General features: G+C 34.1%; 1 protein-coding gene across 1 annotated transcript; it reads right to left on the reverse strand.

Moving 5' to 3' along the window:
• Window positions 1–2,609: 2,609 nt before the first annotated feature.
• Window positions 2,610–11,080, reverse strand: LOC133668437 (cationic amino acid transporter 2, vacuolar-like). The gene is made up of 14 exons (XM_062088285.1): window positions 10,557–11,080; window positions 9,890–10,091; window positions 9,083–9,167; window positions 8,170–8,310; window positions 7,929–8,047; window positions 7,746–7,842; window positions 7,439–7,611; window positions 7,259–7,325; window positions 5,875–6,033; window positions 4,597–4,861; window positions 4,123–4,231; window positions 3,878–3,990; window positions 3,118–3,193; window positions 2,610–2,990 (listed from the first exon to the last, which is right to left on the reverse strand). Exons 1-14 carry the CDS (start codon window positions 10,717–10,719, stop codon window positions 2,834–2,836), a joined length of 1,926 nt encoding a protein of 641 aa, XP_061944269.1. The 5' UTR covers window positions 10,720–11,080; the 3' UTR covers window positions 2,610–2,833.
• Window positions 11,081–12,080: the final 1,000 nt, after the last annotated feature.

The following is a 12,080-nucleotide window of genomic DNA, read 5'->3' on the forward strand; positions in this document are numbered from 1 at the left end:
CCTGAAATTTTTTATAACATTTAATATAAATGAGCTATAGAGTTAAATTATGTAATTAAAATTTTAAATTTCTCTTTAATGGCATTCATTCAATTGTAGCCCTAAGGTTTATTATTATTAGTTCAATAATTTTATTTATGCCACAAAACTCCTCGAAATAGTTAAGTGACTCAGATATCCCGGTCATCTGTTTCGCTAATATCACTAGTAGCTCTGGATAACTAATCAATAAAAACCCAGTTGTCAGACAATCTAATGCCACTAATACCATCTAGGGTACTAGTCAACAAATTTTTCGGTCATCGGAAAAATTGACACCATTAGTATCATTCAAGGTACTAGTCAAAAAAATTTCTTGTTCGTTAGATAAACTGACGCCACTAGTATTATTTAAGATACTAGTAAAAAATCACCATTTTTTCATTGATCAAATCATTGTTGATATATTCATATATACATACATTTGTGAAGAACAATTTAAAGAAGACCACAATTGCTATATCATTAAGAATATTATACTTAATAACGGATAGTCAAAACACCTCCTAGTTTCTAGCTCAAGTAATAGTCCTCTACTGCTGGATGGATCTCGCGGCCTCTTTCATACTAACAAGTATCCATTCATCAACATCTATTTTAATAATAAAAAAAAATACTCTTTTGAATACAAGTTTCAATCAAGTAAGGCTTCTACCCTTTTTAAATTTGTTTTCTTCACTTAACGTACTATACACATTCTATTCGTAACAAATATCAATTTATTTAAGCCAAATTCTCCAAGGTTTCCACTTTAGATCAACCATTAATTTAGCAATATCCATATTTGCTTTTATTACATTTTTACATCTATAATGCATTTATGATTTCATCAATCCATCATTTATTCTATGTTTTCACAAATTAATTATATATCTATGCTTATTTATCTCGTCATGTCTTACAAACTTCAAAAATTCAAGGTTCATTAGAAACTCAACCACAATTAGGTCAACTAATTAAATCTATTTCATTTCATCTTTAATACGTCAACACTTATTTGAATACTCATTAATGAACAAATATTTGTTCTGTCTCCCATTAATCCTCAATTTTTTCTATTATGATCGATGCCCTAGCCTCTTTCTTTCTTCTTTTTCTTTTTTCTCTACACTTTGTACCTTATATGAATGTAATTCAACACAATTATCACATTGATTAGGTCAACTAGTTTAAATTTTCCTTTATTCTTATAACCAGTACTTAGCCTTAAATAGGATCATGAGTTTCTTTTTTAAGTTTTTTTTTATAAATTTAGCTTCTTACTCATTCATTTCATACCTATCCTAACACAATTCAACCCAAACTCCTTAACAATTTGACAATTTAATTCATTCCCTAATTATAAGCTTAGGTTGAAATCTTGCATCAAAAGAGAAACACTAATTTCTTCAAATTTTCTACAATTCTCATATTACCCATTAGTTTTTCATATCTAAGAACATTATTCTAAAAATAAGCATTCTAATTCATAAAACTCAATATTCTATATTCTACACATTACTAAGTAAGCTTTAATTTGTGCTAAAACAAAAAAAAAATATTGGTGAAAGTGATTCTTACTTTCTAAACACAAGATATCAAAGAGAAATTGCAAAAGAAATCAAGCTTTCTTTGTCTTCTCTTCTTTCTCCCTTTAACTCCTAAAATTCTCACCTGTAAACTCTAAAACTCAAGGAAAGTCTTAGGTTTCTAGTTTAGATCCTCTAAATCCCTTTTTGGTCTTTTTTTTCTCTCATAATTTGATGAAAAAATAAAAAAATCCCTAGCCCTTTCTTCCTTATTGAATTGCGATCATGGCTTAAGAGAGAGCCATTTATATAGTCTCAATTTAAGTTATTTACAACATTGCTTTTATGTTTAGTTCATGTGTTTTATTGTTCATTGAATTGGATACTCCACCTTAATCCACTTTTAAAACTTTGTATATTGAAGTTTATTTAATTAAAAATTTCTTTCCTATTATTTATTTTCCTTCCGTTCTAAATTTCAAATTAACTCATTTCATCATCAAATTTTATTTTTAATATTTTTATTAACACTGTAAAATTTTAGATTGTGAATTTACATGATATGTGCTATTGAATATCCAAGGCTAGAAAAGATTACATAAAATGAGGTCTGCTCGTGTAGAAAGTGATAAAAGAGATTCCATCACAGGAATGAGACATTTAAGAACTGGTGATTGACTTGTAGAGGCAGCTTTTGATCAAGATGAATAATATGAAGAATAATTATTTTAGGACAAAACCTTCTAAGTTTACAATATCCTATAAGCAAAGGAGTTTATTGACTACATGCATGAAGTAGAAGAAATTTTTTTGTATAAAAGATATATTTTTTTAGTGGGAATAGTTGAAAAGGATGACCCAGGAGAGACAAGGCAAACCTAGGATTAGTGACCAGGAAAAGATGAAGAAAAAGATGAAAGATCATTTTTTTTCTAATTCAAGTACACTCAAACCTTGTACCAAGGATTGAGATAAGGGATGAAGTCTATTAATGACTCCATTGATGACTTTTATTAGCTAATGGCCATGAATTATCTATCAAAAATAAAGGAGCAATCAATGTTTACTGCACAAGACGGATTTCATTCTTGAATTAGAATATGTACATGCAAGTCCCCAAACCACCACCCTATATATAAACTACACGACGGATTTCAGCCATCAATGGCGTCATAAGAATACAAACAACACTTGGGGGAAGATAAAATGTAATATTACAACAAAGAGATTCTGTTGTAAGGAACGCATGGGATTGAATCCTGGATGCTATAAACTGGAAACGAATTCTATGCCAAACTTTCTCCAGAGCTCCGATAAATTTCATCAGCATGAGTTGCAGGTACATAGACAGCATCCCGTAGTGAGCTGTGTTTCCGCCCATAGAATACATAAACAAGCACTCCAACAATAAGCCATAGAGAAACACGGGTCCAAGTGGCAGCACTGAAAGGTCAGAGAGAAAAGGGGGGGGGGGGGGGGTGCATTTTGTGAGAAGAGAAATGGAGATCCATAGAATGAACAAAATCATAAAACAGCAAAGTTGGATGCAGCTTGATTTTTATTTACTCACCCAAGATTAATCAGCAGGTAAATGTTGACGAGTATGCAGACAATGGGAAGAAGTGGAACAAATGGGCAAATGAAACCTGAAAATATATTTAATTTGCTTTTAGTTTCACTAAAACCTTTAATCAAAGGAGTTCTTAACACTGTAACACCAACATAACCAGCTATATTGTACATATGATTGTGTATGTGCAAGTTGGTGTGTGTTTATGGTATAAATGAATGCCTGGTAATAAGAGCACACACTGATTCAAGTAATTAATAGCAATATTAAATGCAGTATACGATAGGACTTCAAAAAGATGAACAAGCACATATAGCACACTCTCTCACGTGTGCTGTTCTGGGCCAATGTAAAACCTAAACAGAGTTCTATCCAGAAACTATCTCAGGATTCACAGGCACTAGTAGCTTAATTGCTGGATTTACTAAAATGTCCACATATTATGAGCAAGTATGGTGGTTAGAATGTTGAAAATGCTCTTCCCTCCCAGGTTTAAGTGAGTAATTAACCTACATGAGAACTCATTTTACTTGGGATCAAAACACAAAAATCAATCTCCAACTCTGCTAGGACATTCCAAGACAATTGAGCATTTTTTATTCTGTAACAAATAGGGCCAGTGGTTACATGCATATAGCACATTCAACACAAGCACTTGACATATTCCGACATTTCCATCAAACACATATGCAGGTATTAACTAGACTGACCTTACAAAAATAAGAAACTGCACAGGGTATAAGAAGAAATAGCCACATACCTCCTGAATGCCCAAAGCTGTGCCTTGCATCATCTTGTTCTATGCAGGTCAGCACAATCAGACCAGAAAGGAGAAGTGCACCACCAACCCCACACGTTGTAAAACGAAGAGGACTGATGGAAGAAGAGTCCAAACAAATACATTAACATTGAAAGAAAAGCAGAAAATGGTTCCCATCTTGTCTAAAGCATTATAGGACGTATGTGTGTAACTGTAAATTACTGTTATGATCAATATTGACCCACCTAGGAAGACTCAAGTCTGAAGCTGCATAGGTAAGGAGAACTGCCCCAATGCATGTGGCTGCTATGGTCCAGCCAGCAATTTCTCGCCTTTTCCCTTCATTCAGGACAACTGAAACAATTTGTAGAAAGGAGAATTAGAGTGAGAAACCATCTGATGAAAAAGTTAACACATTAAATTTTACTAATGTGCTACACTAGGTCAGAGTACTAAGAGTCAGGTCTAACATCTTTAAATTAAAGTTTGGGGCAGGACAGAAAGGAGTGTGGATGTATGAATTCCATCTGTTAATATTTCAAAGCACTGTAATATAAGCAATATATCTTATACATATGCCAATCAGGAATTCTGTAACACATGCCTCGAAATTGGGCCGTGATTTGAAATGAGAGGTTTTTAGATTATTTACAGTCCTAACAAGTAATATTCATATGCATGCCAAGAAAAGTAAACAGTGATAGCTGCAAAGAACTTACAATTGCTTTGAGCTTCTTGTTTTACAAGTAAAGGATATTCAATTGTTTTTGCTTTGCCTAGTATAGGCAATTTGCTATCCTTAGAGGTACCCGCATGAATAGCAGCCTTTTCCTCATAGACATCTTGGCTACTGTACCGTAATGACACAGAATCGATAGTCTCCTGAAGTGAAGATGGAAAAGGCACCTCATCTGGTGGTACGTATCTCAGTATCAATACAGAAATTGCTACCATAGTGAAAGCAAGAAGTGTGCCCACACTGACCTGCACAAAATGGCATTATCAAGAATATTCTGACATTTACATAAATAAAATTTGTATGTTTGAAAAGTGCTGAGGTTTCCCAGTCATTGTTCTTGTAAAAAGGAGTGCAAGCCTTTTTCACAGAGGAGGATCTTTTAGAATAATAATTTCTAAAAAATTCTAAAATAAATTTTAATAAATGCTAATTAAATATAAATTTTCATTTCTATTGAATCAGAATAGATTGCAACTCTTGTGTTTTAGTTTTCGTTCAAGAACCACTTTAGTTGATCTGTCCCATGCTCAGCAATGATGTTCCTGATTGGAGTGGTGCTGACAGCGGTGAATGCATAGTCTAGGTACTAATAATTTGAATGTAAAAGATGTGGTCAGACTATAACTGCAAGAAATATAAATCCATCTTGAAATTATCACCAAAGATGGTTCATTGTCTCTTTCTTTGGGTTTTGCTTTTTTCATAATAATGGATTTCAAGGGGAAATCACTGTATCTTAAGTGTAAGTGGGAAATATGTATATATCGACATACACACACATACATAATACAAGGAGCAGCATTGCCAGAGAATGAGGAGCTCAATTATTTTCTTTTTAAGATATTGATTTGAATTGTTGAATGAGCTGGATCATAGAAACTGGTAACAATCTTAAAACAAAGGGGCAGGTCAGAGATAGGAAAAAAAAATAATATATATATATATATATATAACATTCCCAGAAAGCCACCTATTTGTTTGATAACTGAAGTAAAAAAATAGCTGTGGTCAACCGTCATTAACAGTTGAAGATAAGAGAAAAAATTCTCCTATTTCCTTGATCAGGAGCTAATGGGTAAATATGACTCCCGACAGACAGGAAACAGGAAAGGGAGAGGCTACTCAGCCATTTCCCATCCCATTGTCTTTCTTGCTTAGATTTGAGGTAAATGGGTCCAAGCAAAATGCAAGCAAGCCTCATCAACTACAACAACAATACTATATTGCACATTTATTTGAAGATTCAAAGTTCACATACCATCCCAGCTAACTGTGAAACATCCATAAAAAATGACAATACTGCAGCACCAAAGCCAGTCACCAACGTGCTCTTAACAGGAACTTGGGTGCTTCTATTTACATCTGAAAAGAATGATGGCAGCAATCCATCTCTAGCCATTGCCATCAAAATTCGAGGCTGGGAAAGACAAAAGCTGTGTTAATTGATGACTTGGAGATAAAGAAAAGGTAAATACAATACACCAACAACAAAAAATATCACGGAAGAACAGAATAGTACAGTTAACATTTGGTAAATCTAGTAAAGTAAGAGACGAGAAACAGATTTAGCATTTTTCCCACTAAGACAGGCGTGGACAATAATCACCAATTAGAGAATAAATATAAACACACAGTTATCAACACCACTAATAACACATTCTTGCTTTAACCATCTATATAGTAGTTGTCCCCAGGGTTCATATTCAAGAACCCCTTTATGAGCCTATTGAGACAACCTTTTCATCTTGAGAATGGTGTCGATGAGATTGACACCAATGACTTGTTGCAGATTAGAAAGCATCATAAGGCCTTACTCCTAATAATTGTGTTATGTGTCCTCGTAATAGAGAATCTCTAAGTCAATCTCTTTCTTCATTGCCCTTCAGCTCAATATATGCAGCAAAGATTGTTTGCATTTGTTAGTGTTGGGCAATTCTGAGGATGGTGGAACAAGAGTTGCTGATTTCTTTTGGGGGTGTCTTGGGTCGGAGAAAGAATGTAAGAACTATAGAGATGTGTTTTCTAGTGCAGTTTTTTGGTGCATTTGGAAGGAGGGGGCGAGGCAGAATTATCAATCATCACTTCACATCATGAAAGTTAACGTTGAATTGGATACTCTTCCTGGCTTCTTTGTGGTGTCACATAGCAAGTGCTTTTAGGGACATTTCCTGAACTGATATTCAGGGGAATTGGAGTGCTTTATTATTTTGATCTAGATTCTTGTGTCTATTTCACTTTCCGGTAGGATTACTCTCAATGTCATAGTGTACAATTACCTCTTTCTAATTAGAACTTCCTCATTTTATTAAAAAAAGAGAGAATTATGGCAGAGGAAAAATACAGTGTAGAGCCTACCGATAAAGTACTGGAATGTCAGAAAATACAGTGATACAGATATGTAACAAACATATATTGATTCATATAAGTACACAATGTAAGTTTTGAAGATCAACCATATTAATGAAATAAAGGAAATCAAAATACACTGCTTGAACTAAAAGTCAGTGCATGCGGGCAGTCATGAGGTGCATGGCCAGTGAAGAACAATCAAGAATAACATTCATCATATGACAGATAGCATCCAGGAGCAGCAAGTCAGAAAAATATGGTATACAAGCACCTTGAAGATTCTGTTAAATTACCTGAGGAAGCATTGACCCCATCAATGTTGAGCAGAGAGCCATAACTGCCCCAGCAGTTATCAAGTACCTGAACACACAAGCAGCACAAAGACTTATAAACCAAGAAGGTTCAATTACTTCAATATAATTTTGGAGAAAAAAATTGATGTACCATTCATTTGACCAAAACAACAAACTTACGCTGCCCATTGCATCCCATGTACAGAAAAAGCTGATGAGATAGGGGTATCGGGATCCATTGCATAATAAGGTACCAGACCAACAATGACAACAGAGACCAGCATGTACAAAGAACAACAAATAGAAAGCGAGAGCCCAATGCCTAGAGGTAAATCTCGTTGTGGATTTTTCACCTGTCAGAAAATATGAAACACAAAATAAGACTCCACAAGTCACCATGTACCCATGAACATGAAGACTACACATGAAATAACTACAGTAGAAGAGAAGCAGGAAGGAATAACAAAAACACCGGGAAGGTGCATACCTCCTCAGCAGTGCTGGCAACTGAATCAAAACCAATGTACGCAAAAAATACAGTTGCAGACCCTGCAAGCATCCCATCCACCCCAAAGGGAAAGTACCTGTGAGTTCAGAAATATCGTATTAGTTATAAAACTTCTGCACAAAATGTTTCAATAATGATTTTACAACGTGGGATGCCTATTACCCAGTAGGAAGTTCATATCCAGCCCATCCAGTCTTGAAGCCGAGATAAGTACCAGCTATTATGATGAAAAGCATGGCACACACATTTATGGAGGTTACTATGGCTTGTGCTAAAGTACTCTGCACAATGATGTTACTCGAGGAGATTAATATAATAGCAAGGAAAGAAAGGAGAACTTTACCTCAGAATAATTGCTAGTCAAAAGGGGAAAATGAACATGATAAAGAATTATGGTATGTACCTCCTTTATTCCCACACACAACAGCCCAGTGACAACCAATACCAGAACAGCAGCACATGGGTCAACCACAACATCAAGCCCAGGTATATGCTGACGAGCTAGAAATGTTGGTAGATTGTCCTGACCTCCGAAGAACAGTGCCTACAAGCATAAAACAAGACAAGTAAGAAAAAAAACAATAATTCAAAAATAGACAGAAAGGGAAGCACACAGACTATCACCATTTGGAGAACATACAATGCCTAGATAGATAAGAGGGGAAAAAATAAAATAAGACACTCATCAAGGAAAAAAAGCCAAGAATTGACCAACAACTTGCTTGTCAACTAATCACAATAGAGTATCAGCAATTCCTTTTCTACTTTTTCTTTATAATTTTCGTTGAAACCAAGGATCTAACCTAAAGAACACCACTTAGACTGATAACTAGGGGCATCGTAGAAATTTATTTTGTAGTGGTGAAAATGGAAGATCACTAATATGTTAGAACTTCCTGCAAAGGAAACAAGGACGTCCTAAATGACTCTTCACGTCTTAATGTAAATGGCAACTATCAAAGTGCTCAAATTAAATTGAAGCTAGACTCCAATGAAAGGTAATGTCAATATAGCTTGACCATCTGAAAAGAATTACTTGCATGCTCATTCATACATCATAAAAGAAATTAAAGAATCGACAATTTTACTAATTTTCTGTTCTTCCAAAATTCCAATTCAACAACAAGATGCAATTAGCCACTAGGCATCAAGACAGCAATGCTTGAAAATTGGAAAATGTGTACCATTTTCATCTATAAAGAGAACAATGTAAAATAATTATACTCAAAACAATAAGATTGAAATAATTAAACCCGAAGAATTAAAAGTGCCACATCCAAGTAAATTGAAGCTTGGGTAACAGAAAGTCACTGAACTAGATTTGGGGATATGCCACGAGCAACTGCTGAACCACCGATTGTGTATTCCAATATTAGAGCCCAGCCAATCAACCAAGCAACACTGCAAATTGAAAATGCAGGAATCAATAAGCAAAGGGCATTGCAGGTTCTGTCAAAAACTATATTCAGTCCAAAAATGGAACCCAAATACAAACAAAGAACTATCCAAACACAATGCCTGAGGTATGCTATTATATAAATCAATAATCATATCAAAAACAGCAAGAAATGTGCCAAAAGTAGGTGCATCATGGAACCAAATTATGACCAACCAAATCCCCCAACAACATGTTGCTAGAACCAAAGTATCAGATTCCAGTTGCTCTCAGGTCCATATGGTGTCTGCTAGAGTCATGAGGTACCTTTGCTTTGCTTTTCTTCGAGTTCCTCTTAGCATGTCTGCTGTTTTTGCAGAACCAGTCGCCCGGTTCTAAGTTGTCAACAAACCGGTTGACCAGCTTCCTAGCTGCTGTCCAGACAGTCTTTTATTCAGATATATTTGAGTTTTCTTTAGCTTTTTTTTTTCCCTGCTGCCTATGGTCAGATGGATTTGGGTAACGGGTCGATATACATCTTAAGGTATGCCCCTAGTATTTTTGTATAGTTTTTCCCTTTAATACAATTACACATCAAAAAAAAAAGATACATGAAAAAGCAAGCAAAGCATCAACTTACTTATCCCCTTTGAATAAAGAAATAGCAGGATGTAAACCATGAACCAAATAGAAGAGGGACTACCACAGAAGTAAATAAGTTTTCAAACAAGAAACAACAAATACTTACCCTTCTCCAACACATATATAGGAATAATGATACGCACTGCCGGCAGATGGACAACGACTTGCAAGTTCTGCGTAGCAAAAGGCTGAAAGAGCAGCAGCAATTCCAGCAACCAAAAAGGATAGAAATAGAGCTGGTCCAGAATGCTCTCTAGCAACTGTTCCAACAAGAATATAAACTCCAGCTCCAATGGTTGAGCCAACGCCTGATCAGAGTTCAACAGTCAGCAATTCAAAGATAGAAGGCAAGCTATAGCACAAGAACCAACATTCAAAAACTAGAAAGCTAACACGAAAAACTGAAAGTTACAAAAAGGATTAAAAAAAAATAACTTTTCAAAGTAGCATTAAGACGGTGCTTAGCAGGATCAGGTTTTGGCTTACGTTTTAATAAAACTTAATTTCAATAAAAAAAAAGTTAAACAAAGGAAATATTAGTTGGATAAGACAACAAGGAAATGATACATCCAAAGAAAAACAGGCAAGAAAGCTTAAAATTTCTGGCCAAAACCTGAAACCAATTAGCACGATCAGCATCAACTCATCCATCCGGTAAAGTAGCAAACAAAAATGAAAGAAGAAGCACAAGAAAATCAAAACCATGATCCAAAAAACAAAACCCAGATAAAATTCTTTGGTCAAAGAGAAGAATTAAGAGAAAAAGAACAAACCAATAGCAATAAGGTGAAGAATAGACAACTCCTTGGCTAATCGATGATGACCAAGTGCTTTAGAATGAACAGAATCAACCTGTTTTCTCCTTATCAAACTCCTAAAACAACCACCACCCCCTACTCCACAACCACCTTTATGAGAATCAACAAGAAAACCCATCAAATTTCTCGACTTTTTTTTTATTCCCTTGCAAAGACAACAACTTTCGCTGTCCTCCTATCAATAAGTAATTTACCAGCTGCAACTGGGTATGTTTCTTACTTACAAATAAAAAGAAAAAAAAACCTCAGAGTTTAATTCTATCATGTACAAAAACTAAAATCTAAGCAATACAAGCCCTGCCCACATTCCCTCCGTGTAATATAATCAAGTTTTATGGATTGGATCTGCTCTGGATATGGGAGGCGATCTGTTCTGGATATGGGAGGCGGGCAGATCCCAAAGACACACACCAAAGTGTTCGTTCTTTTGATAAGGAAATAAGAGAAGCCTTCATATGTGTTTCTGTCCTTTAATAATAAATGATAATACAATCATTGTTTCGGTGGTTGTTTTAAAAAAGAAAAAAAAAACTCCTTTACCCGAGATCTTAACCTCCCTTATGATAATGAAAATGTTTTTTTATTGACAATTATTTCATTATTATTATTATTATTATTATGTAATATATAATATAAGTGAAATTCAAATTTTTTTGTTTTAATTTAATTAAATAAAGATTTACTATTACTCTTTAAGTTTTAGCTTCTATTTTTAGATATTATTTTTTTAAAATATTTATTTTGAAAAAAATATTAAATTAATATTTTTTAATAATTTTAATGAATTGATGTAAAAAATAAAAAATATATAGAAAAAAACTATTTTAAAATATTTTCAATAAAAAACTATTTTAAAAAAATAATCTACACTACAATATTAAACATATAACTACTAAAAAAACAAATTACAGTGATTCACTAGCTTTCAAAAATATATGCTAATTGTTGAAATCCAAATCATTTCAATTATGAAATTCTCTAGAATTTAGCATCTAACGAGCTGAGCTATTTGTATCTTTGAATCAACATTAAGACTAATTGCGCGTAATAATTGCATCATGAACTTCAATTCTTAGGTTTTTTTTTTACTAAACACATCAAATTAGTATATGCATTACCAACACATCTTACATGATTACTAACAAATCAAAAAAAAATTAAATGATTTTGTGTCTTTCCATTACTGTTTAATGAGCTTTGAAAATTTCTTGAGGTTAGGCTTGACTAGTAGTTCACGTTGTGGTTGGTATTCTCTTGCAAAACATGTTCTATGTATATTTTACATCTAAGTTAGTAAAGTGTAGAAGAAATAAAATGCAGGTAATAAAGAGAAAGAAATGCAGAAGAGTGTTCCTTCTAGGTAGGTAGTTGTATCTGAAGATTTGTTGTGTTCCATACCTGGTGATCCTTAAAAATCTATACATCATTGAATTACATGAATTCACATTGTAGAGAGTATGGCATGGCGGCACATCTATT

This window comes from Populus nigra, chromosome 11 (genome assembly GCF_951802175.1).
Source record: "Populus nigra chromosome 11, ddPopNigr1.1, whole genome shotgun sequence".
NCBI classification, from domain to species: Eukaryota; Viridiplantae; Streptophyta; class Magnoliopsida; order Malpighiales; family Salicaceae; genus Populus; species Populus nigra.